At 43.5% G+C, this 27,962-nt stretch overlaps 2 protein-coding genes and 1 long non-coding RNA gene across 4 annotated transcripts in view; 2 read left to right on the top strand and 1 right to left on the bottom strand.

Moving 5' to 3' along the window:
- Nucleotides 1-243: 243 nt before the first annotated feature.
- LOC147141155 (uncharacterized) lies at nt 244-7,265 on the top strand. Its single transcript, XR_015088313.1, has 4 exons — nt 244-635; nt 1,941-1,993; nt 2,195-2,313; nt 7,227-7,265. It is a non-coding gene; the product is annotated as an uncharacterized LOC147141155 (long non-coding RNA).
- onecut3b (one cut homeobox 3b) lies at nt 7,237-19,026 on the bottom strand. The gene is made up of 2 exons (XM_086042599.1): nt 17,949-19,026; nt 7,237-7,585 (listed from the first exon to the last, which is right to left on the bottom strand). The coding sequence occupies exons 1-2, from the start codon at nt 19,024-19,026 to the stop codon at nt 7,242-7,244; spliced, it is 1,422 nt and encodes a 473-aa protein (XP_085898725.1). The 3' UTR covers nt 7,237-7,241.
- The window catches only part of LOC147141153 (organic cation/carnitine transporter 2-like), a 24,385-nt gene continuing 15,294 nt past the window's right edge, over nt 18,872-27,962 (top strand). The window contains exons 1-2 of one of the 2 annotated variants that reach the window (XM_086042594.1): nt 18,872-19,015; nt 21,181-21,271. In XM_086042594.1, coding sequence (XP_085898720.1) covers nt 21,192-21,271 — 80 coding nt within the window. In that variant the 5' untranslated portion in view covers nt 18,872-19,015; nt 21,181-21,191. Of the gene's footprint in view, nt 19,016-21,177; nt 21,272-27,962 lie in introns of both variants that reach the window. The other variant, XM_086042595.1, reaches the window with a different exon arrangement.

Raw genomic sequence — 27,962 nt, 5'->3', positions numbered from 1 at the left:
TTGCCAATAAAAACAAAACACTGACGTTGTTTTTTTGTTTGTTTGTTGGTTTTTATTAGGTTTGTCAAATATTTTATATACTGGCTGTCTTGTAAAGTCTGTCATTCTTGTCATAAAGGCATGATGTGACAATGTCCAACTTGTGTCTGTGACTGTTGTCAAAGAACATCCGTTAGCTACCATGCTACAATCCAACACAATGAGAGCTTCAGGAAAAATGTCCGGTTAAAACTGATTTTATGTCCAGATAGATAGGTGGATGGATAGATAGATAGATAGATAGATAGATAGATAGATAGATAGATAGATAGATAGATAGATAGATAGATAGATAGATAGATAGATAGATAGATAGATAGATAGATAGATAGATAGATGTACTTCATAGACTCAACACTAGATGGTGCTGCTTACTGCACAACTCAAGTGGGTCAACTGTCGTGTCATTTCCACACGTTGGTAGTTCTCTCTTTACTTTGCAAGCAAATCGTTACAATGATTAATGAGTCGAATAACGAGCCCTACGCAAATGGCCGGCCGGATCGGCAACACTGGACGATCGTTTGGTTTATGGCAGGAAGTTGATACAAATGTTGGAAAATATGGCGGAGTGTTTGGCAAGGACTCAGCAACGGGTAGGTTTGTTTTCATTACAAACTGTACATGCGATCCTCACCAAAAGTTGGTGATATTTGGCGTTCAGGATGGAACTAAAACCCACTGAAGCCAGTGCAGGTTAATTTAATTTGATCGATTAATTGATAAGATTAGAGGGGGTCGACCATCTCTCAAATTTGAATGGCCGACTGTTCAATGTTTCAATACGTTTTAGCACAGTCTGCTGTACTTTAACAAGAAGCTGAATGGGAGAGAAAAACACACACACACAACAGGTGTTTAATCGATGCAAGGACCAATACCTTCTGTTCAGTTTGAATTGGTATTTAAACAGTCATCTTCATCATGCTGTTCACATTTTGACATTATGGTCTCATCGTCGTCGTCTTTCATTCAATTTATTTGTTTATTTATTTTACGCCGTATTTTATATATTTACGTCTTCACTTCCTTTTTCTTTTTAATACCTTAATATAATTTCTCAATATATTCGGTATTGGGCATAATGCTATAGTTTTATTTTGTTCATTTCCTATTTTAGTGTGAAGTCAAGTTAAGTTGTATTTTTATCGCACTTGTTGGACACAGAAATTATTTCAAGACACATTGAGCTGGGCAACCCAAGTAAACCCCGCATGAGCATGCACTTGGGGACTCCATCTGAGAAGAAGAAACCTGGAACATAACCCTGCCTCTATGAAGCACCTCATAACTTTGTTTCTAAAGGCACCATGCCAATAAAGTTTTTATAATCATGAGACCAAGACGCCAGTTAACAAATGACCACGGCGAGGCTTCAAACGGGAGCTTTTAAGAGGGCAATGCCCACTGATCTTAACGAGTGTCATTCGCTGGTTCCAACAGAGAAACTGGAAGAGTCACAGAAAGGCAAAGGTGTGGACGTGCTTCAAAATTTCCGTGAATCAAACACCTATTGTGAGCAACAAATTGTGCAAAAAGTAACGAAAGCTTCAACAGTTGGACAGTTGCATTCAAAGGTTTAGAGAAAGTCAAATGACGTTAACCTGTAAATGTTCTAGTGGATTTAGGTTCACCCTGATATTTCAACCTTAAGCCGAATATTCCAGTTTTGTGAATATCGTATGAGTAAATAAAGTTAAATGCCAGATTATCGTCATTAGAAATTACTTTATCAGCTCTTTTTCCTTGAGAATGTTCTTTTTTCTTTTTTTTTTTTTTTTTTTTAAGGATTATGAGGGGGTCCTTGGAAATATTTCTCCCTAGTCTTACCCTGAGTGATGGGCAAAAATGTTAATCCCCCACTTTTCTGACCTACTGCATATATTTTTTCCCGCCACCAGATGGGAGGAGAGCACCTCATTTGGAATCCATTACCACAAACAAAGAGACGCAGGTCTGCTAATTGGTTGAATCTTTATTTTCTTTGTCAGTCTAAACACACAATTTGCCCTTTCTTGTCATTGCTGTATTGTTGGTGAAGGCAGACAAATGTGACTTTTTTTTTTTTTTAGGAGAGATAGAGATAAGAAGATTGGCTCTCTGGGTGACCGCCATTTGCGTGTTCATGCGTGTGTGTCTTTGCATGTGTGTGCAGGCATTTGATCAAAGTCTTCGATTAGACGTCCGCTTAACGTGTCAGGGCCCCTTTGCAAGCAACACCGGAGAGGGTCCTGGGTGCCTCCCACCAAAAAGGTCGCTCTCCGTAGGTCAAAGGTGAACCCACACACATGAACACATCCCTCCGAGAGCCGTCCTTCATCTTGCCTTTGCATCTCTCCTGTCCAGTTTCACTGCCCACCTCCTCCTCCTCCATCACTCTCGCTCTCTCCCTCCCTCCATCTTTTTTTGTCTCTTTGCTCTATTTGAAATTGATTGTCTCCTACCATCACAAAGACACTTGGTTCTGATTGATTGATTGGCTGCGGGAGAGGGAGAGAACATCGACACGGGGGCTTCCACAGCTCTGAAGGGAAAACAAATGACGCCATTTTGATGCACTGGAAGAAAGCGCCTTTCAGCAAGCAGCCCGGCCGTCTGTTTGTTTGCGCTTTGGTCAGCTCCTAAAGCAGACAAACACCCCCGGCCCATCGAATCGAACAGGAGATTAAATACAGGATAGCTGAAATACAGCAAGAAAGCAAAGAAAACCCACATGACACAAACGCGCTCTTCGACCTACATGACTGAAAAACGAACGAATAAATAACCCTCGGACATACGCGTGGAGACTATTTCCACACAAAGGGCGGTAGTAACAAGAGACAAAAAAGGTCAAGGGGAGACACAGAACTGACGCCGGTGTGCATACAAATACACATCATTGATACAAATACATAAACACCACATAAAAAAAGACACTGCTCTTAAAGGAATGTACTTGGAAACCAAACCCAGTCTTTTTTTTTTTTTTTTTTTTTTTTTCTTGCTCTCTCTCCCAACTCCGCTGCCTATTGAGGTACATTTAATCCTGCACTTTTAAATAAGCTTAAATAGTATCCATGCAAAAAGAATTGCTCGTCCCACCCCTTTTCACTGGGGTGCTTTGTTCGGTTCTTTTTTTCTTTTTTTAATATGGGAATCATTTCAACATACATTGGTGACAGTCTTCCAACACAAAATGAGCCAAACTGAACAAAGAGTGTTGTTTGTTAATCATGTTCTCATTCTATCTCGTATTTTTATCACCCTGACTTCATCATACGTTGTCCAATTTTTTTAAATATATGTATATATTTTTTCTCAAATAGCACAGCGTGCAAACCTATACAAACAACAAATCAAACTTGAAATGCCAAAAGCATAAAATGCCAAACAGTACTCACTCCTTCAGGAAAGAAGTCATAACTTCTTCAAATGATCATTCGCTGCTGCCCGCAGCATCACGATCATTGCCCAACATAAAGATGCAACGCACAAAAAAAAAAAAAAAAAAAAAGATTTGAGGTATATCAACATGAGTTGTCTAACACATGCCTGCTAAAGTGTGACGCCGCCCTGGACCAGTGGCGAGTGTTTGGAAGGGCGGCGGCCAAAGGAAAGGAAAGGCCAGTTGTTCCTCTTTGGATCAGAAATGACTCGGCTACATTTGTCATAGCGGGAACTCTTGGGAATTGTAAACAGACACAGTTTTACACATCGACACTCAGATTACAAATGACACAAAAATATCTCTGGTAGTAGTGCGTGTGTGTGTAGTGAGACTGAGATGATCGCTAATAAGTGAAAGATATGCAAAATGTAACCGTAGGAAGGACATGAGTGGCTTCACTAGTTGCTCCTCTTTCACCAGTGTGCCTCCCCTTCGTGTGTGCGTGAGTGTGTGTTAGGGGTAGAGCGACTGCCGATTTTTTTTTTGTTGCCGACTGTTATGCGATGAAAGTCAAATGGAAGTTGATTAATCGATGACGTGACTTTGCCGGCTGGACTTTTTGCCGCTCGGCAGAGCGTTGTAGTGCGGCGACGGCAGCGGGCGGGAACGATGAAAGTCCTTTGTGATTCGGCCAATTGGGTGACGAAAAGTCAAGATGCCAAAAAAACGCTCATCGGCCGTTAGTCGGTCTTCAAGCTTTCAACGTCGATGCGGCGTAGTATAGTCAACTTGACTAGTCGACTAATCGTTCAACCGCTGGCGTGCATGTGTACTTTTGAGCGGTCCACCTCTTGGGTGAAAGGAAACGGCTCTCAACTCTTCCTGCGAAAGTGTGTTTGTCATGTGGCGTGACTGCTCTCTGAAAATGTAAACGTGTGTGTGTGTGTGTGTGTGTGTGTGTGTGTATGACGTGCACATGTCCCAGCTCCAGTGTGAACATGGCAGGCTTGAAGTATCTTTGGTTTCAATGTCAAAAACGCCATCCACTCTATTCTGTGAGGTAGCTGCACACATAACTTTTGGAATAATAACTGAAACTTTTTTTTTTAACTTGAAAAAAAAAAAAAAAAAGTCCTAAAAGAACGCCTCGAACTGGGACTGTGTTCCGAGCCCTAATGGCGGAGGATGGCCATGAAGATTTCCGTCTGATAATGAGCCACCTCTGCTGCGCCCTTATTCGTCCTGTCTCCTCGCTAGTATGATTATCTCCCGCTAGAAGATGCTACACGGCTAGTGGCTTCGCCCAAATTTATGCATGGATACGAGAAACACACTAAAAGAGGTGCTACTCATGATGAACCCCACCCTCTCCGCAGACATAAATAAATCAACAGAGGAATCCAGTGACAGTCCAATTCAAGGGAGTCAAAGTCCAGAGATCAAGGAAGAGGTCCTTCACATTCAGAAAGTCCAACAACATTGTATTCACAAAATTGCACAGTCACTTAAGGTATCCCTTCCTTGTCTGTGCATAGGATCAGTCTATGAGTTGATTCTTCTTGTTTTTGACTTTTTTTTTTCCCCGTAGTATTTTAACAAGGTGCTTTTTTTTTTTTTTTTTCCTTTTTTTTTTTTATACATTACCAGCACAACATAGCACAATAGTCATGAAAGAGGAAACCATGTGTCTATGGTACTAGATTTACCCGCATCAATATTAGGGAGGGAAAAGTTAAAGAAAGACGACCACAGGGACTGTAGCAAATAGATGGACTAGAAGATATAATAAATGAAAGGTTATTTACATTTATATACTGTGTAGACCACGTGAAGAGCGTTTTTTTTTTTGTTTTGTTTTTTTTTTTGGTCTGAGGTATGGATCAGGCGACATGCCCATTAGTGCTTGCAGTGGGATGGTTGTGATGACACGGGCCGGACACGCGGCAAAGAGCGAGCTGCATCTGTTCGTTGATTATCATAAAGAGGCAAATATCATTGGCACTCGGGATCCTATATTGTGACATTTGACCTCCGTCTTTGGCCACGAGAACAGAGCAGAGCTCGCTCCCTGCGCAGGTGACGGTGACCCGTCCCTTTTTGATTGTTCTCCTTACGTAACCTGAAAATAACCTGGTAGGTGGCCACAGCCATAGAACCAGAGAGCCTAAGACCCCAGGAGATGAACATTCAAATGAGGGTCTGTGGTAAATATCATATTTCCTCAAATCGTGTCCTCTCTTGTAACATGTAAACAAATTAATTCAACTCTAACCAACAAACATGTCATTTTTTAAATGGCGCAACTACGACATGCTGCTTCCAACTCTTGGAATTTGTGCCCACGTGCCAGATAAAACCAAATGTACTCACAGTGCTACCAAACTTATGATAATTATTGTTACTATTTTTTGAAAAGGGAAGTCAACACCAAAACTTTCCTTACAAGAATATGTTCCAAGCGGCCCCACTGGTCTAAACACGGTCTTCTCAGGGGGCGGCCATTTTTGCTACTTGATGTCGATTGAAAATGACCTCACTGTTGCTAGGCCTCAGGTCACGACCAAGATCAATTGCACATTTAATTTTTAAATCTGCAATTCGTATATATACAGAAAATACCCATGTAGCAGACTGGCACGGGGTCTATGACTACTGCATCTATGTGAAAATGGCAGAAAAATCACAAATCTCAAATTGTCCCCCTCGGTGTGGGGGTGGCCACAGAGTGACAAGGAGTGGCCACTTTGTAGCTCCGCCCCTGTGGGATACATCCCACACGATTGAGTGGTGTTTAGAAAAATGATAAAAAAGTAAGCAACTACTTTCAGTAAGTAACCATAAGAATGCATTTTATAATCCACTCAAATAAATTTAGTGTAATACCGGCATGTTGCATTTATTAATAATAACTATTGTTTATTTATTTATTTATTTTGTTGCTCTTTTTCAGACCAAAGTGAGCTCACCAACCCTATTGAGGACAAGTGCTATAGAAAATGGATGGATTTTTTTAATGAAAGAAAAAAGGTAATATTATCTTAAATATTTTTTAAAAATCACATTAAAAATGAAGGTTTTCCCCTTGTGAACACCTCAACCCTCGTGAATCCCTTACTACTCTCTTCACTGAAAGTAAACAAACGCCCCTGCATGGCCACAATTTGAGGAAATACAGTAGTTTGCTTCAGCGTGTTTTTTTTTTTTTTTTTTTTTTTTGCTCCCCTCGTGCATAGTGGTAATGCACTCACGTTAGATCTTTGGTTTGTGTTTCGGCTGAAACCTTGAAGCGCTGACTGCACAGGACACAAACATGCGAGCGGATGTGGTGTGGAAAATAGACAGCAGGTGGCAGTGTTATTGCGGGCCGACTGTTGCAACGTTGCACACGCGTGTCACTCACATGCAGCGCTGCAGATTATTGAGCACTCGAGGCGTGTGCTTAGCAGGTCAAAGGACCACTTGAGACCCACGCACTGCCTTTTGCGTGTTAGTGAAATGAGTTGCGGTGGAATGCGGCCCAGCAGGCACATCTGCTGTCTGACTGTGCGGAACATCTTTAGGAAAAGAGGCAAACCGAAAGCAAAAATGACCCTTTCCTTCTCAAGGCCTTGGCTTGATGTCTACTGGTCTTTTCGTGTCAGCCACGCGCTTCAATTGACGCGATATCTTTGGTATAGGAAGAGTTCACCCCTGATAGTAACATTCAGAAGAAGAGAAAGGATCTCATTCATCTGCTCGTGTCGTCATCACTTTGAGCAGGTGAATGAGATCCGACGAAGGAAACCGCACACCCTGTAGCTCACCGCTTTCCTTTCAGTCCTCCAAGCTCCCCTCAGGCCTTAGAGAAAGTGCTGACAGAGGTGCCAGGGTGCGCGGGCGAGGAGTTGCCGTTGCCGTGTCTGTGAGCGACGTGCACGTGACCGTGGCCGTGGCCGTGCTCCTCGGCGTCCCAGCGATCCGGGCAGCGGCGGCGCGAGTTCATGAAGAAGTTGGAGACGGTGGAAAGCTCCAGGCCCAGCTGCTGGGAGATGGTGATCTGCATCTCCTTGGAGGGACGCCGGTTCTCCCGGAAGATGGCTACCAAGGTACGACGCTGCAGGTCTGTAAAGACCAGTCGCTGCTTCTTTGGCATCTGGTTGCGCTCTCGTCCCCGCTCTTCCTCCTTGCGTTTACATGCTGGAGACACAAGGGGCGGGGTGAGCCAAAAGGCGCTTTTTAGTCCCTCTCAAATGTTGAGCGTTTTAAAATGAGATACAGGATTCAAGGACACTCATCTTGAATGGCAGCAAAACACGAAATGACGAAAGAATATCGTTTGAAAGCAAACAAAAACATCGTTGGCATGCCTGACTTTGTTCATAATTGCATTTTCGGTGTATCCATCTACATGTTAAATTGTCATCCACTTGAATAAAAAGACACGCCCCCACCCAGCCCCGCCCCCAAAGGTGAAATAGTCACCACACAGCCATGTGTTGATGTGAAGGTCATCACCACAGTAGACGTGGCACCTGTCAAGCTGAAGTATACGAGCAAACCAAGTCCACAGAAATAAGTGGTCTGCACGTGATTCCCAACGACTCATCGGGGATGCCACTGTAAATTCAATTTCACTTGCTAGGTCTCACTTATGAATTTACACAAATAACGGATCTTTGTTCATCTGTGCCAGAGACGTAGTGGCGGGCAGACGATAACGAAATGCTCTTCCATGCACTATAGAAGGCGGAAGGTGGCATTTATCTGCAGGGTGCCCACCTGTTGCCATTCATACAACTGAGTAATAGTTTAGTCCTCCGCTGCAGCCTCAAAATTTCACACTGAGTATGTGCATTTCGGAGTAAATGGATGCGATTTTACTAAATATACTTTTCGTGGCATTTTTTTGAGACGGTGTGCCGTGAGATTTGTCATATTTCAAGCAAAGTTGGGAAACGTGGGTTTGGAACAATCTACTAGTTCACTTATTGAGTTGCGCAAATGTGAAATTAAGCTTCGAAGCGATGTTCGCGATGCTGCTCTTTGTCTTCTTTCCCCGTCCCTCTCAAAACTATATTGGGGAGGAGGTGGTGGGTCACGCGTGGATAAATCGTCTTGATTGCGCCTATTTGTGCGGCTCGTTGGAATTGGAGGCGCTTGGTGTGAAATGCTGACGAAGACGACGACGGCGACGGGGGCCTCTGCGTGCGTAGCTGCGCCGTGGCTGGTGCTCGTACATGGCTGCGAGGGCTGGAGCGAGTCTGTTCTCTTCTGCTGCCCTAAAAAGCTGCAATGATCGATTTTCCGCGGTTTTCTCCCGAACACGTGGTCCAGTAATCAGGGCTCCCTTCCCCACCGGATCGATCGCCATCGATCCGCGAGGCCGAGGCGTGTGTGCGCGCGCGCGTGGGTGTATGTGCGCGTGCTATATATGACTCGGGACCGCGCTTTGAGACAAATGAGAAGACATTGTTTATCAGTGGAAGAACAAAGAGGATGTCTCAAATAAGCACGCAAAGCGATGTCTCTAAAAAAAAAAAAAAAAAGAAAAATTAAGAATGTTTTTGTCGTTTGTGCATTTGTGTGTATGCGCATGCAGGAGAAAGGCAATCGGGGGATGAGGAGGGAGCAAAAGGAGGAGCTGGAAGAAGAAAGGCAATGAGGCTGCTGGCCGCAGAGTGGAGGTGGTGCATGCACATGATTGATGACTTTACAGCAGGTTTAGACAACAACAGTAAACAGATTTGACTGTGAGGAGAGATCAATATGAACGTGCACATGTGTATGCATGACCGACTGAGCATGCGTGTGTTTGGATCCTCCTTTTTCACGTGTTTGTTACTGCAAGCAAAACATCATCGAAAAACGACTTCTGTGCGCACATCTCTGCCCCTTGTTGTGGTTTTTTTTTTTTCCCCCCTCGATTGTTTTAATTTGCACTCAGATTGATAGCCCCCCATATTGATTGATCCGAACCATTTCATGCAACGTTTATTCAATTGGTTCAGGTTCAGCCAAGCCAGAATCTCCTGGAGGCTCTCTAAGTGCTATCTCAAACTAAACTCAATACTCCCTAATGTAATGACTGAAGGCTAGTGCTAATATAGTGATAATTTAATATGTAATGCCTGTTTTCCAACAAGTTGGGCTTCCGGCCATTTCGCAATGCCAACACCACTCTGCTTCCCCAGCGTTCGAGTGCATCCGTGTAGCTTGGAGCAGGGGTCCCCAACCAACCAGTATACAGGTCGGATCATTTTGCGAATGTTTTATAATTTTGTGAATGTTTTTTTTTTTTTTTTTTTAATGATTATTTAATTTATAAACAGTGGATGTGAAAAGTACCCTGTTGAAATTTGTGATGTAAAAATAGAGAAAGAGGAGTCATTTCAAAAATGTTCTACCATAAGTGTGGAAAAGCTTACTAGAACAGCTGAACTTTATTTGAGGTTAATACTTGGGGCTGTTTTTGTTTCATTTGGAACAGGGGCGTTTATTCAAAGCTTCTGCTCTAAAGAGGGAAAAAGTCAGGAAAAGCAAACTAGAACATCTGAACTTTATTTTGGGGTGAATGGGAGGCGGGTGTGTGCTGACTTCCCATTTAACATGAGTTGGAATGTGATTGGTTCATTCTGAACACAACCGTGCACACTTGTGCAACTACATTTGCACACTTGTTTTATTTACTTCCTCTTGTCAAAAGATGTATTTTTTTTAATTGAGTTTAACAGGATATAGGTCACTTAAATGGTGCAGAAAGTTTCAAAATTATTCAGCTTGGTCTAATTTTCACGCGAAGGGGAAAAAAATCATTTCAACAGGGGTGTGTAGACTTTCTATCCACTGGACATCCATAGACTGTTTTATTTGGACTGCATCTTCCCCCACACTGGGGGAGGGAAAGTTACTTTCAACTAATTAAAAAGCAGCGTTTCAGAGAAAATAGCGCGAATTTCACCTAAAATAAAACAACGCACACACACACACGCACACGTATAATAAATTTCCAGGTCCTCTTTGTTTTAGGTGGCGAGTTGGCCAGCAGCTTCAGATTTCTTTTGTCTGCCTCCACTTCCAGACGGGACCATCACGGCTCCCACAGATTCCGTATAATGGTGAGTTATATTATTTTAGAGATTGAAGAAAGTTAATTGTGATGATAGGAGCTTTTAGCTATACAGTAGGTTTGTTTACTACATTCTATTCTGCATTAGGTTGGGGACCACTTGCATCGAGAACAATGAGGCCTGCTTTGCACAAGGTCCGAGTACGGTCAATACATATTTCAGATAATCAATAGGTCCATTTCAAACGGTGCCCCTGAACGGTCCGCTCCACAGCAATGAATAGGACCACAGGGAAGCAAAAGAGGGAGCATCTCATTAAAAGTGGCCTCTCTGGAGACAAGAAGCAAAGCGCGCAGCTATCTTTAGGTGCCTCATTATCAAACGGGCCTTTCTGAGGGGACAAGCGCCTGCCTGCACTCCACAGTCTCGAGTGGCTTTCGCCTCTTTTCATATGTCAACAACGGCCACTTTATCTCGGCCGCTGGTTTGAGACCAAAGATGAAGTCATTGTCTCCTGTTCTGCGCTTCATCATTGAAGAGTTTGGCGACAGGGCCGGAAGGTGAGGATGGCAAAAGCAATGTACGGCGGGTGCCACGTGATGCGTTGCTTTGACATTATTCCTGCTCATGCAATCTCACTTCATCGTTTAGCAGAGGGAGTTGCATAATCATTGTACTGGACACTTCATTAGGTACACCTTTGCCCGGAGAAATTATCCGATGTCACTTACTTGATGTGAAAATTATGGGTTTTTTTTATTGCAAATGTGTCTTTGTTCCGCTATCTTAGCCGACGACGTACAGAGCTTTCCCTTTAAGTGAATCTGTGAGATCGTCATTATTTCAGCACGGTGTATACTTTTGGTGATATTTTTTTGCTTGACAGTGCGCTGTGAGATTTTTCTAATATCAAATATATGCCTTGGCTCAAAAAAAGTTGGTAAACTTTGGGGGGGATTGGCACCAGCTGAGATTGACGTTTGAAAAAAATGTGCTTATTGTAGTTGCAATTTGCAGCGGTACAGAACTGTTACACATTAACATACCAACATATCCTAATCAGGCAGGCTTCAGACCCACAATTAAAATAGGCCTCCTATATCTAGTTTTTAAATAAATAAAATATGCTTCCTCCCCAGGACCCTTACACATTATTATTATTGCATCCAGTAATGTACAAACTAATGATAAAGATATTATATATGTATATATATATATATATATATATATATATATATATATATATATATATATATATATGATAATAATAATTAAAAAAGCACTTCAGCAAGAATTTGTGTCAATAAGACAGCTGTAAGGCATTTCACTCTGACAATTAGCAAAACAATAAAAAGTGACCTGTGATCCATTTTGCTTCCCTGCCCTAAATTTGGGTAAGCAGAATATGAGAAATGCTGCTGCAGTTCTACAAGATAGCCACTAAAATTATTGGCAATGCCCATCAAAACTCAGCATCATTATCATCATCAAGGTACAATTAGGCTACAATGGAAGGTAATGAAGTATCCAGTGTTTTTTTATTTTTTAAGATGGTCACTGAGCATCAAGCACATTAAACGTTTCACGTTAAGATAGTTCTGATAACTACAAAGAAAGAACATCAAATAATAGGAAAAGTCAATGTTCCCAATGTAGGTAAATTTAGAATAAATATGTGTGTGTGTGTGGGTGCGTGCGTGCGTGTGCGTGAAATGAGGGGGGTGGAGGGGGGCAGACGGTGAACTAACCGCACCGTGCTGCTGCTAGTCGAGCCCTGGACGGAGGGATGAGATCGGGCTTTGTGTGCGGCGAGACGGGCCCTCTCCCGCCCTGGTCGGACTACTGTAAGGCGAGAAACAGTTTGCTGTCAATCACTGTGTGTCACACCTCGCTCATTGATAGTATTGATCAGATTATAGTCCCTCTCATTGCCCGCCAGTAGCGCAGCTGCAGCACACAAACACACGGCGGCCCCGCACCCACGCACGCTCGCACGCACGCACGCTCGCTGCAAAACGCCCGCAATTGATCACGAGTGGATTATTTGAAACATTTCCTTTAGTTGTCAATTGAAAGTGCGCGTTGTCTTGTCGAGACAAGCGATGGGGAGCTTTTGAATGGCTTGTAAACGCTCGTCTTATTGGCTTTTGTTTTTTATGCCTTCTCCGTTTTCCTTCGCGTTTACGCAGGCGAATTAAGATTAAACGCCGAATCTAATGTCACCCGAAAGACTTCCATTTGGACATCTTTTTTTCCAAATTATTTTAAAGACCAATACAAATACGAAAAAAAAGTTGCCCTCCTGCTCAAAACGTGTATAAAAACCTCACTGCCAAAATAAAAAGAAAACGGCGTGACATTACTTAAGGTTTAGATTTTTAAAAATGCATGTTCTATACCTTAAAGTCTAACTTTTATAATCATATATATTTACACAAATGAGCTTCAATTGAATTGAACCTTTTGCCGCCTGTTCCAAATTATACCAAATAATTCAAAAGGGTTTAACATAAATATATAAATCAACACCCAATTTGAAACACAACTCAAACATTCTGCCTATCACTGATATCCTGCTTTTAATCATTTACCAGAGGCATAAAGCTTCCGTTTGGCTTTTTACAACCAGACTTGACAGTTATTGTGCATGGAGCTTGCTCTCAAAGATTAAGATCTGGAAATGAGAACTGAATCCTAATGACAAGTCTGAAGCGAACATTGTCAACCATTTGCTGCGTACGTTTCCACTCCCCAGCCACGTGAAATCTTGCACGCAAATCACGTTTATTTACGTCATAATTTCGAGAGATCTCGGTGTGGCCAAGTCAGGGGGGCAAAATAATGATTTACTCTCTACGTCATGAAAGATAATTGCAAATATTTTATGTGGCGGAGTGGAGGCTCGGTATAAAACTTTGCAAATGTCTTGCTTGCGCTCTCGCGTTTTGATCGTTCTTCCACACTTTTGTGTTTTAGGCGACAACGGCGAGAAAATCAGGGCGCAGGGCAAAGGAATGATGTGCTGGTCCACAGCCAGACATGAAATGAGGAGGAAGAAACGAGGGAAGGAAGGAAGGAGAGCACCGAAGAGAGCAGAGGAGAGGAAATCGATGGCGATTCGGAGCCAGTCAGATAAGCCTGAACAATGTCTGTTGCAGACGCACTCTCCAACCCAGTCACACACGCCCATGCATGTCAGCGCACACGCGCACTACAAAGGCCATCAAGCAAGCCTTAAAATCAGATGACATCACAACCTTGGATGCCCATGACCATTAGCTGACATGAGCAGAACACGCGCGTCGCCATTGGCTCAGAACGGGAAGCTCAAACGGCAACCGCGGCAAACACAATCGATGTTTTCGAGCATTATTTGCGCCTGTAAACCGACACCGCGTTTGTCCGGATGTGGACGGGCGTTCCCCCGCCCCCAAACCACTTACACGCCATTTTTTGTGCGACGAGGCCGCGAGATGGAGTGTTAAACCGCAGATTTGACTTTGCTTACCTAGAAGATGCTGTTACAAGCAGCTTACGCCGCCACTTTCTGCCTTGCCTTTCTTCCCCCGGCCCTCCGTCTCCCTCATGCTTATCAATTATTAAGGTGGCTATTGATCCTTTCACTAGTCTGCCTCTATCGGGCTGTTCACACAAAGCGCAGACCTGGCTGCCTTCACTCAATCAATGGCCTCTCACAGCCTCGTACTGTATGTGCGCAGCTTTTATATTCCGTGTCATTTCACCACCCAAACTGGGCCCCTCCGACGTTTCGTCCGACTCGGATCCCCCGGAGTTGAGTCGGCGCTAACATGAGAGCCGGCCGGGCTTTGTCGGTCTTAGCTCGGCTTTCGCCCTCTGCCTCCGCCGCTTTTTCAGTCGAAACCAACCGGCTGCCTGTTACTAAGGTTAGCCGGCAGGGTTGTGTTTTCATGACGTTACTGTCATGCTGCAGAGCGCGGAAGAGAAATATAGAGACGGGAGGGGGGAGGGTTGGGGGGGGGGGCAGATTGGGAAACTGCGCTATTGATCTCCAATGTGCAAAGCCGGCCAAACACAAAAAGGACTATTAACGACACTCACAACCTCATCTGATAATCCACATCTATCTATCTATCTATCTATCTATCTATCTATCTATCTATCTATCTATCTATCTATCTATCTATCTATCTATCTATCTATCTATCTATCTATCTATCTATCTATCTATCTATCTATCTATCATTCAATCTATCTATCATTCTATCTATCTATCTATCATTCTATCCATCTATCCATCTATAGCACATCTCCTTGTAAGCTAACTGAAATTTTTTCCACATCGCCGTTCTGTATTGATGTCAACAATAGAATGGGCGTGAAGTTGAATCAACACTTCACATGGCACTGACGTTGTCCTGCGTGAAGTTAACACAATTTCAACGCTTTCTCTGCCGGGTTCTGTGTAAAAGGCAGACAAATCTTCTGCACTGCCATGTTGCAGGATCTGTGTGTAAATGAAGCCTCTCTGTTTGTCTTAATGATAACCAACCGTTATTGCGCTAAGACACCTCCACTGTAAAAAAAAAAAACAAAAAAAACAAAACACAATGCCACCAAAAGTCTGAAAACGGAAACAATGAGGATCTCGTCTCAAATGACTCACAAATGGATTCCTCAGTGTGAAATTTGAAGCTTTTGAATTAAGCGCCAAGCTGGTAGAAGAAATGACTTATTCCGTTGCATGAATGGAAACAGGTTGGATACCCAGGCAGGACCTTCCGCCATCTTCGGCATGTCATTGTTCGGGGAGTCACTCTATGTCGTTGATTGAACAAAGATAGATTGTAATTAATAAATAATCCTTGTAATTGAATGAGATCAGCACCCCTTGATGATCTCTCATCGTGCCCTGGTTGGGAATCACCAACCAGCCCCAAAATATTCATAACATGTCCGCTGGTGCAAAAATCGAGATATCCACAAATACAGTATTCGGCTTTTACAAATGTCATCATGCTCGGATTTGATTGTCACTGCAGAGAGTTATTCATTTCACATGTTTATATGATTGTGGCTGTATCTTTAGAGATGTAATGCATCAGAATGAGATTTATTAATATTTTGGACTCGATCATGTAACTAACCAGTATATTAGAAACAACTCCCAACTCCCCCAAAAAATTCAATATGGAGGGGAAATCCATTTAATCAATCATTTGTTTAAAAAACAATCAAACTCATATGTGATATTAGTTTAGCAAAGCGAAATATCTTAAGCCTTTATTTGTTTCACTTTTGATGATTACAGCAGAAAGACCTTAAAATAAAGAAAAAAAAGTCAGTGTTTCACAAAATGAGAATATCATGACAAATGTAGGCTCCCCGTTTCCCAATCTTGTCTGCTAATCAACGCAAAAGACCTTCGGAGGTTTCCCTCAGCCTTTAAATGGTCTCAGACTGCCTGAGTTGGCTTCAGAATCGCAAAGAAGACCGCTGACTTGACGCTCGTGCAGAAAAGCATCACTGACACCCTCCAGAAGGAGAAAAGCTCTCAAAAAGAAAAAAGCAGGCTGCTCACAGACGGCTGCAAGCACATGAAAAGTGTGAAGAGGAAGTGGGAAAGCATAGCCGGAAAATGTGCACAAGTGACGGGAGGTGCATGGCCGCAGCCTCGGAAGGATTGTCAAGCAACCATAATCTGGACCAGTTTCACAAAGAGTAAAAAAAAAAAAAATCAAAAATCAAAAAGCAGCACATTGCATGCACGCGTCTGCACGACACGGACTGCAAAACAACGTCACTGTGCTGTCTCAAAGTGAAATTTGCATTTCTTTTGGAAAGCAAGGAGTGTGAAGAAGGCCAAAAGTCCAGCTGCTTTAAATCCAGTGTGACCTTTCCCCCTTTTTGGGGCGCCACGTCATTTTGCCGCTGTGGCTTCATCGTCTTTGATCCAGTCCACAGTCGTGGCAGCTTTCCAACAGGCCATTTTCCAGCACTTTATGCTTCCCGCTGCCGCTGAGCTTTTTGGAGACGCTGATTTGATTTCCCAGCAGGATTTTGGTGCACCTGCCCACAAAGACAAAACTACCAATACCTGCATTGGAACAACTACATGATTGGCCGCCTGACTTGAACCGCTTTGAGAATTGACGGCGTGTCGTCAAGGGGAAGGCGAGGGAACAAAACCCCCGAAACGCGGACAAACAATAATATCAAAGCAAGCCCCCACCGCCGTGACGCTGTCATGAACCCAAAAGGAGACCATGTGAAATGTAATCATTTTGTGAAAAATTGGATTTTTTTTTTTTTTTTCATGTCTTTCATGTAATAGCCATCCAAATTGAAACAAATAAATGTCTCACTTTGTGTGCGTTGAACTAAACATACAAGTTTCCCTTTTTTTAAAAACAGATTATCGAGATGAATGGACTTTATATTTTTGAGGCACCCACACGTATACTTGTACAACCACAATAATAAACATTTGAATATCTCCCTGCAGTGTCAATCAAAACGAAGCATTGTTGTTATTTGAAACAGACGTTGCAATCATTCACAGAGATGTCATGATGTTTTGTTTGGCGCTGTCGCACGACGAATGAACGTGCATGCAAATTGCAGCGCGCGTGATGGCTCTTATTTTTGCCCGATAGCAAAATGGCGTCATCCAGATATATTTTTCCAAACATATCGTTGGAAATATTTCTTATAGTCTTCAGCTCGCTCGTGGCGACCGCCTGTCACAGCCTGCATGTTGTGTTCTAATTTTAGAGCTTTTCCTCCAGTCTGCTTAATGAAAAGTCGCACGGAGCGTGCGGTTATTGCGTCTTTCAGCTCCCGATACGAGTATTGATCCGTGTGCCACATTTAAAAGGGGGAGTGGGAACTGGCGTATCGATTCGGCAGCCCGGGGGTCACCCCAGCCTTCTCCCGTGCAAAGTTGGCCCACCGGCCCAACGTCTTGTTTACAGTCTGGAAATTGCGTTTATTTATTGTGCATTTCTGATGCTTTGGGGCTGAAAACGGAAAGACAGGTGTGCTTTGTAAGAAGTCGAGAACAATGTCGTTTAAGGTATAGGTCAGTGCTTCCCAGTGCGCCGCGGGTGACCTTCAGGCACGCTGCTGGAAATGATCAAAATTGAAATAATGAAAAATGATTTCTTAAAAGTAATATATCCTCATTCATTTATCTATGCCAGCGACATATAGTGATAGGCAGAACGCAATTAAATGCTCTTAGATGGCAGAATGTATAATGAATTTGTGTATGATCTGCATTTTTTTTCTTTTTTTTTTTGCGCACGTGCCGTGAGATTTTTAAGTGTCAAATACGTGCCTCGGTTGGGAACCACTGCTCTAGGTGGATTAGTGCTGCAGACCTGGCTTTGTTTTAGCAGCCAGCAGCAACTCTCCGCGGCGCTGAAATGCGAGGCCCGTGCAAGTTGATTGGGTCCTTTTACAAGTCGGGATCAATTCCGTGATGTAATAGTGATAAAATGACACTTTCTTACCGGCCAGTCTCAGAGCAGACATCCGCTGGAACTCGGGCTCTTGCAGCCATTTCCACATCCTCCTGAACGTCTCCCGGCCGGACTTGAGCTTACTCCAGGGCTTGGGGTTCCTGAGCAGGTCCGAGAGGGTCCCCTGGGACCGGCTGAGGATCCTCTGGGCGAAGATGGCCTGCGGGATGGAGTATCGCTTCAGTTCCGCCGTGATTCTCTGAGCCACTTCCTTGGTGTTGATTTCCTCCGCCTGGATTCCCGAGCCCGCCACCCCCTGGCCGCTGGCGTGGCCGTGGCCGTGCCTCTCGCGCTCCGCCAGCATCACCGCGCCGCCGGGCTGCGAGTGGAGGTGGCCGTGCGGGTGGTGGTGCATGCCGTTTAGATTGGAGATCATGCTGTGGCCGTGACCTCCTAAACTCCTCGCCAGGTGCTCTTGCTCGCTCCGCGACAGCATGGAGGCGTGGGACTCGAAGCCCGACACCGGCGAAAGCATCTTGGCGTCGGCGGGCAAGTGCGCGCTCGGCCCGTAGGACGAGAGCGGCTGCTGGGGGTTGTGCAAGGAGCCCAGGCCGCTGGGCAGCGGCGACAGCGAGCCGTGGCCCATGCCGGACATGTCTTTGGGGTAGTGATTGTACAGATTGCCCATGGGGGCGAGGCCGCGGTGGTCGTCCCGCATCAGGGTGAAGCTGCCGCTGACGTTCCCGGACGAGAGCCGTTGGTGGGCCGCGGCGTGGTGGTGCGAGTGCGGATGGTGAAACTTCTCCGATACGGTGGAGATGGGAGGTAGATGCTGCAGGGGGGCCAGGGTCGTGTACGTGTTGCTCAGACTCATCCCGTTCTCGCACATGCTGATGGACGGGTGCAGGTGTCCGGAGAGCGAGGACGGATCGGGCCGGTAGTCTCCGCCGGAGCTCTCCAGGATGGAGCTCATGCCGGAGACCATCGCCGAGCGTGCGGCGGGGCCGTGCGCGTGCGACACCAGGTTCCGCGAAGCCGAGCCGGGGGACGGCGACGGCCGCGAGCTCATCAGGTTTCCCACCTGGGAGTGCGAGGAGATGCTGTGCAGGTTCTCCATGGTGAGCTCCATCTGTCCCCCCTCCGACTCTCCCTCCCCACCCTCACCCGCGCCTCTCGCTCTTCCCTAAGCCTCCTCGCCGGCCCCGAGTGCTGATCTTACCAAAACACGTCAGCGCCCATCCATCGATTAGAAACGTTCGATCGGTCCAATCCGGCGTGGGCAACTTGTGTTGCTCCCACGCGCGCAGGTGTGGCGCGTCCTCGCAGGGTCGTGGAGGTTTGAGCGCGCAGTGTGGCTGGACGCGGTTATATCTCATCTCTGGTCCAACAGCGCTCCCATCCGCGTGCCTGAGAGGCGTGGACGCGCTTCTGCGGCCGCGCGCGCGGACTTAGCCCCCACCGCGCTTTCAACTGCGTGGAAATAAAAATCGCCACGGTGGATTTGCATTACTTTTAAGAGGAGTTGTGCTCATTTAGCGCAGGCGGGGGTGGGAATCATTTGATCCAAAAATCAAATACGACTTCAGAGGACCTGTTAGACAATAATTCCACTAATGTTCAAAACAACTACCATTTTTTTTTACATACTCTCATCATATTTTTCAGGAAATGATCTGCACTGAAATCGGTCCAATCAAGCCCCCGCCTCTGATTTATTGCAGAAGCGGCACATATGGTGACATTTCTCGCGTGTATTTCTCTCGAGTCTTTGCAGGGGCAGAGAAAGGTGCAAAACAAGCACAAATCGGCTTCCTCTCGGTTTGCGCGCATGCATGCATGCACGTGCTTAATTGTTTTGAAGATAAACTTTCTTTTTGTTTTCCCACGGACTGCATGCTTTCGCGTTTAGACGCTTAGTGATAAAGCTGATCGAAATATTGACTGACAAAGATTAATGACGAAGCTCGGGCAGGAGGGGGGCTACGGAGGGGCTTGTGGGGGGGGGGTTGCAGAGGTCACGAAGTTAGGATCGAGCAGGAGCGCTGCACATCACTCAGGTTTAGCCTCAGCAGGGAGCAAGTAAGAATTGATGCAAAAAAGAAAAAAAAATTCAGATTGTAGTGGCTTAGATTGTGTTTATGACGTGCAACTTTACACAAATAAGTCAGAAATACAACAGGGAATTGTGTCATATACAAGCTGCAATAGAAATGGTAACTTAGTGGTGAATGATTCTGTTTTCCAGTTAGATTTTTTACCAGAAAAAAAAATAAAACAACAAAAAAGCGATCTTTTCTAAGTAAAAATTTTAATAACAACAATATTGAGCATCACGACATAATACAATTCAATAAATCTTCCTGTTTTTATTGCTGTAGGGCTGCAGTGTTATTTTGCTGACACTTGAAATGATACCTGGAAGACGAGTGCGTAAATCGTCCTGATCGTACAACGAACGATTTGGGAAAAAAAAATAGTTGCGCTAATTGTTTGCTGCTTGGGCTTCATTCGTCATCAATCAGTGCGGTCACGATCGGACAACTGAACACTGGAAGTCGGCCTTGTGCGCGCGCATGGGTAATATAATTTCTACACACACTTTAGTCCGTTTACATTCTACATAAATGTTGCTGACAAATTTCAGGAAACAAAAATACTGCGGGTGTAGAATAACCGACAAAAATGCCGTGGGAGTTTTACGTTCAGGTTTATTATTATAATATGAAAATGAAAAAGTATTTCTGAAAGTCTAAATGAACGAATGCATTGACGACAATTTAATATTTTTTTTATACAACCTTTTAAAAAATAAAATACACACACACACACACATTTTAAAGCGTGATCCGTGCACGGAGGCCTCACCCGGAATCAAAGCTGCACTTTTCTGCATCAATTGAATTGGAATGTAAACAGACGTTTAGAAAGGAGAGCAGCAAAAAAAAAGGTCGGCGTAATTCCCGGAGATGATCAAGCAACGTGGTTAAGCTGTTTGTTCCCCAGTTGTGCAATTGATTGCACAAAGTTCGATGTATCGATCATCGATCACTTCAGTCGCACTCAGCGTTCCTCCCTAAATATAGAAACATATGTGGGAGATCGTGTTTTTTTTTCTTTTTTATTATTATCTATTTTGTTTTCTTTTTCATTATGCTTGCCTCGCCAATGAGTGACACCAGAAACGCGCCGGGTTACATCAATGTTACGCGGCTTTTTTTTATACAAGGAAAAAAAAAAGACTTATGGCGAACGCCTGTTTTTTTTTTTTTTTTTTTTTCAGCAGCAAGGTGGTTGATGCTCGTCGTGGCCTGTTTGTCTTTGTTTACGTGCAAGTGGCTGATGACAAGGACGCAACACCAAAGCAACCACATAAGGTAATTTTTATGCTTCTTTTTTTAACCTAAAATCATTGTATTATTTTTTTAAATGGTCTTTTTGCTCCCTTAATTATATCCTGAAATGATAGTTGTAAATGCTCCTCTTGGAGGCCATCCTATATGGAGAGTTATGTTCGAACAACCGTATTGAATTTAGATGCAGATGTATCAAGTGTTAAATGGTGCAGGGAACAGTATCGAGCAGCAAAAACTGCTTATTTTATGTGCAAGTTTAGCAAGATAAAAAAAAAAACAATGCAGTGATGCTCTAAGGCCCAGAGTTTACCTCATTAATGTTCAATCTCAGTCCCCAGATCGCTGGCAAAATGTAAACATGAAGTGTGAAGGATTAAATCAAATCAAAATACAAAAATGTAATCAATACACCTGGGCTGAAAATAAAAGAAATTCTAAATGATGCACAAGTAGCTTTCATGGAACCCAAACCTTTCACTGTGTGTGAAGTCATAAAACCGAAAAGGACACCAATTGTGTTTTACAGAATCCGGGTGTACGATAATGTCATTTCTGAAACGATGATTGCGCAATATTTTGTCCATTTCAAACGGAGTCGTGCAAAGCCACTCAGCAAGATGCCTTGAAAGTGCCTCTTGCACATTGTAGCTATACTAAATGTAAAGGGCCAAAAAATCAGATTGGCATTTTCAAATCCATCACATCAACAAAGTAATTAAGATTTTTCCCTTTTCTTTTTTTTTTAATTGAACAGCTATAATCTTACAGGTTAAGGTTATATGTTTTAGCTTTTTGCGGTGCATGTCCTTCAAACTGGACCACCGTGTTCAAAAATGCAATTTATTTGACTTTAGATTCAAATAAAGAGACGTCATGTTCGAGAAGATGCGTGTACAATTCATAAACTGGACTCGGTTGTCTGCAATATTGTCCGTTTTCTCATCTGCTCACACCAAAGAGGCCATTTGAAAATGTGAAAACATTCCCATAACAGTCCAGATGACACAGCCCTCAGATATGATTACATTCAGATGTATTAATTGACAGATCATTGAATTTGGCCCCCCCACCCCCAAGGGCTTTTATTTCAAGGGTCAAAAGTATTGCGGCGGTCCCAGCTAATGATCCTCCTTCCGTTGTTCAGCATTTCAAGCCCGATTGATGACATTCTCATTAATCACGTGTCTATTTATCAATTGAACATGCGCAGAAATAAAACCATATCCTCTCAGGCATGGTTGCTAAGTAACAGATGAAAAGACATACCGAGGCTGAATGGCCAATCAATTGCTGCGTGTTTAAGTATGGCGGAGCAATATTGCCTCTGCACTAACTGTAAAATTAACGCTTCAATTACATTCTTTTTTTTTTTTTTTTAAACCAGTTTGTTTTCTGTCCTTTGATCGGCGTGCCAAGTAAACAGTTTCCATTCGATCCAAAGCACATTCACGTCATCTTGAAGCATTTCATATCCAAAGGTCATCGGTGGCTTTGATTCTCCTCTAGGGATGATGGGTTTTTCATTTCGGCACTGGGAGCAGGTAAAACCTTGGGAGGGAAACTGTTATCTTGCCTTTACAGAGGCAAAGCAACAGCTTTGGAAACACAGGCTGCAACAAAGCCAGAAGGGACGCATTGGACATCGTTGGACTGCTCCAAATCCAACAACAACAGCTTCTTCCAAATCATGTCCCCTGACAATTCCTAAACCAAGAATTAGCACAGGTGCCGAACGCACTAAATTTCTCACACTAGCACATAGTCGTGTGAATACCGTCGCACATTCAATTTGTTGCGCGACCACGCTCGTAACTTGGAACACTCGTGTCCGCAATCATCTTTCCCAACTGAAATGAATGAAAACGCTTTTAATCCGTTCGAGCCGCTCCGGGAAAAAACGACAACAAAGTGTTTGTGTTTCTTTTGAGGAAAATAGCACTCTAGAATATTGTGATTTATAAAAAAACATAGAGCAATAACATGATTAATAAATTCAACAGTTTGTGCTTCACGATGGATTAATCGCGAGACTTCTTCTGCTGTGCATGACTTGGCCACCAGGGGCAATATAATGCAGACACAAACCAAGAAGAGTTTTAAAACTACTGCAAGCGCCTCAGTAATCTGCAATAATATGAGTCATTTTTCGCAGAGGATAAAGAATATATGCCTGCGAGCAAAGCGCGCGCATGAGCCACCGTAGGCACGCAGCTCAAAAGTGGTGTGTCGCTTCTGCTTTTTCATATCTACTCGTCATCTACACATCTCTCGAACGGACAATCAGCTTGAACGGACGACCCCTCGCCCTTATCAGTCCGTTAAATCGAGGCTCTACTGTATTGTCATATTGATTATCTACTTGTGTTGATGCACCGTTTGTGTTCATATTGCTTGAAGCATTATAATAACACAGCAACATAGATGCTATTCTTTAGTCCGTCTACGGCAGTTTGCATTGTTTGTTAGCAGTAAAGCGGAAGTCAACCCAAACACATTTTTTTCAAGAATATGTACCCAGCAGGCCCACTAATTGAAACACGGCATTCTGATTAATTTGGCGTTTGTGGAATATAAATTAAGCAGCAAAATGCACTTGTTTTTAGCCATCTCCGGGGGCGGCCATTTTGTCTTCTGTTGACTGGAAATGACATCACAACTGCTCACAACGACCAATCACGGCTGACCTGTTTTCTGAACCTGAGCTGTGATTGGTCGTTGTGAGCAGTTGTGATGTCATTTTCAGTTGACAGAAGACAAAATGGCCGCCCTCGAAGATGGCTAAAAACGAGTGGATCAACACTTGTTCCACAAACGCAATATTTATCACAATGCCTTGTTTCAACTAGTGGGCTTGCATAGAATATATTCTTGAAAAAGAAATGTTTGCGTTGACTGCCCTTAAAGCGAAGCGGACTTTGTTTGAAATGCACAACCTGTAATTCACTTAGTTTGATGTTTACATGAACGGTCAATTTGATTTGGGAGCGGCAGTAAATAAGTTGAAGGCTCTTTTGTGAAGAATTGTTCCAACCGTTGCTCGCCGTGAAGTGAATTGAGTTTGGCGCCACCATACAGCTCCTGTTCTCAAATTTTTGGAAAACTCGTGAGTCATCAAACAAATTACTTTGAATTTTCAAAAATCAGTCGCCACATTCCGCAAAAACTCTTCCCAATGTTTCCTTTTTTTTTTTTTTTTTTCTTTTGTCTCAACGCTTCATCAGCGCTCGGCGCCGTCCTCGGAAGCCGCATGCACATGAGCTAGATGGATGGCTGTGAAAATGTGAGAAATCTGCCACTTTCATACACGCCATCGATTTCAGCCTTGAACAAAGACAGACGAAGAAAGATGAAGACCGAGAGCAAGAAGAGCTGCAGTGAGAGAAATGAGAAATAGATGAAGAGCGCTAATTGGCCGGTTTACATATTCTCACTGGGTCCCACGCCGGGGACCACATTCGGCTCAGTTTGCCAACTATTTCCGACGCCGAGGAGACATTTTGCGCTTTGGCTTCACATTGGGTTAGTTTAAAAGTTGTGCGCGTTCAAACGTGAGTTGTGTTTGTGAGCAACAGGGACAGAGAGAGAGCCGGGCTGGTGTTAAGGTGATTAGTCTGGTGGCTTGGCGATAGAGAGAGTTGATCAATAAGCCATCGATCTCCCATTGCAAGTGTCAGGGGGGTAGTGGGAACTAGAGGGAGGAGGGGGGGGGGGCACGGATAGGGAGGGAGTCGGGCCTGGCTTGACTTTAAAAAATCCTTTACTCTGCGGATGACAAATAACCCATTAGATCGCAGGAGAGCTGGAAAATCTGGAGAGCCTACTGGAACGCTACACACACGTACGCACGCACGCGCGCGCAGGTGGTAGCCACGAGTGTATTCGCTCACGCAATTTACAAACGTTCCTCCGTTTTAACTAAGTTTTTAAAGCGAGCGCTAGCCGCCATCGCCCCCGCCCCCCTCCTCCCCTCTTCCCCGACATCGGCCTCCCGAAAATCTTTGCAGTGTGGAGAAACTATTGAGTCCAATGCAGTGCAGTTAGCTAGCAGCCCATTACTTCCACAAATTCCTGCAGGCTGAAATATTCACCGAAGCGAGCCTCACTCGATAGTCAAGCCCGAGGACTTTGAAAATGTTGAGCAAGAAGTCTTTTCACGAAAGGTGAACATTTTGCACACAGGCGAAAGCGCTACCCTGGCCTGTGTGCAAAAGTGCTGTGCCGCCATTAGATTCGGAGTTCAAAGCGCTTTTCCAAAACCTGGTCTGAGACAAAGAATTTTTTTTCTTTTGCACTAGAAAACATCCGCGCATGCCCCACCGAACAAAAACCTCACGAAAGGTGGATACCCGAGTAAATTATTGATTGACCTTCTGCCATGGAGTGGAATTGAGACAAGTTCAGTGAAATTAGATCATTTCAATAGTCAATAAACAAACTGAATATATTCAATAATATAATATTGTATCAATCAGTGATTCACAAAGTTTTATGCCAAGCAGCACCTGAAAAAAAACACGTTGCTCTCCAACTAGCAACATGACCAACATTCAAATGTTGTAGAGCAGGTCCGAGTGTTCATCAAAAATGAGACGCAGGTTTTATTCCGAAAAAGTTGAATATTATTTCAAGCAATTGTAACATGCAGTTTGACTGTTGTGCTTAAAGAATATGTTCCCAGCAGGCCCACTAGTTGAAACACAGCATTCTGATTAATATTGCGTTTGTGGAATATGAGTTATGCAGCAAAATCCACCCGTTTTTAGCCATCTCAGGGGGCGGCCATTTTGTCATTTCTGTCGAATGAAAATGACATCACAACTTCCCAGGGCTCAGGTAACGACCAATCACGGCTCAGATTCAGAAAACAGGTCAGCCGTGATTCGTCGTTGTGAGCAGTTGTGATGTCATTTTCAGTCGACAGAAGACAAAATGGCCGCCCCCTGAGATGGCTAAAAAGGGGTGGATTTTGCTGCTTAACCCATATTGCAAATATGCACTATTAATCAGAATGCGGCTAGTGGACCTGCTGGGAACATATTCTTGGAAAAAAATAGGTTTTGGTTGATTTCCACTTTAAGGTTGCATTCATCCCTGTTGTTGATTTTAGAGGCTACTGAACCTACAGACCTGGCCACCATTTAAATGCAAGGAAACCTTTAGAGTTGTTTCAAGTAGTTCAGTGCTTAGAATGTGATACCAGTAGTTTAGGATACCCCGAAATTGGGGTTTTTATTAGCTGGACACCATAATTGTTTTAAAGACTTGAAATCTTACATTATATTTCTCTTTCCAATATCAAAGTTTCATTTTTCAACAACTGAAACAACAGTTTGACTTTATTGAGATAATGCCTTGGTAATTAGAATGTATAGCGCTGTGTAAAGACCTCTGCCAAAGCAAATCTATTCACAAAAGGGCAAACATTAGCGAGGAATTTGAACAGCCAACTTTTAGAGCGGAATTATTCCATGTGGCACAAACACACAAGAATTCAACATCCATCCATTTTCTTCCATTTATCCTGCTCAGGGCTTGGGCGAGCAGCCTGAAATGTAAATTTGATTCAAAATATTTGGCCAAACCCAAAAATAAATGCCGGTACGCTCTTCAGTAGATTAACACGCTCAACCGAGTAGTATTTTGCACAGGATTTTCCTCATTTATTTACATGCATGGATGCCATTTTGACTAGCAAATGAATGTTGCTGTCCAATGATTGCATGTCAGCGGGGACGCTGTTAGTCACTCCCTTGTGTAATCCACGCGGGGTGAGCTCAGGGGAGGGGGCGATTAGAGGTGAAAGGTCACGTGACCCCGGAAAAAATATTACAAGAGCCCAAAGGGGGGGGGGGGAGCGTTCAAATAATAGAAGGGGGAATGGTTATTGAACAACTCATCATTTTTTATTGCCGCCGATACACGCAGGAAGTCTTTTGGCCACATCACATTTTGGCCCATGGGGGGGGGGGGGCCACGTACATGCCACACGTACCAACAATTACATTGCTTCAGCTATTTTGTTTCCATGTGTTGAATTAAAATACAGTGCATGTATTCGTCAAACTGAAATTATTTAAAATGTGAAAACACGTTTGAGTAAATTATGGCTTTTAAATCATTTGAATTCATTTCACTCATCAACAATAAACATAACAGGCTGTGCAATTCGATTTCAAAATTGGCATAATCGTAAAAACATTATTAAGATTCATTTGTATCCAACTTAGGCCTCACCCCGAGGGTGTGTTTACACAAGAGAATCATACTTGAATTTATACATTTGCACATTTAAAAAAAAAAGTATAATAACTAATTTTATCAATTTTGTTTCAACATTTTTTTGTTTTCGACCAAAAAATAAACGATCGTTTGCATAATTGTGATTTCAATTATTACCAAAAATAATCACGATTAATTTTTTTTTCATAATCGAGCAGCCCTAACAAAGAGAATCGCACGAGTATTCAAAACAACATAGCTTGGAAAAGTCTGCTTATCTTAACAAACAATGCAAAAAAAGCCATAGATCAATGTTAGCAAAATACGATACAAAGGTGTTTTTATTTTATTTATTTATTTTTTAGTAGTGGGAGTGAGCAGAGGTGCAGGAGCGTCGGCCGTCAGGGAAAGATGCTCAAAGGACAGTTTGCCTCAGAGAGTGCGAGCGAGCCTCCTGTTCCAGTCGCTCCCATTTTCTCTCTCAAAACAATCT

This window comes from Filicampus tigris, chromosome 10 (genome assembly GCF_054856515.1).
Source record: "Filicampus tigris isolate MCC_2025a chromosome 10, RoL_Ftig_1.0, whole genome shotgun sequence".
Lineage (NCBI taxonomy): Eukaryota > Metazoa > Chordata > Actinopteri > Syngnathiformes > Syngnathidae > Filicampus > Filicampus tigris.
This window is presented reverse-complemented; position numbering and strand designations above follow the sequence as displayed.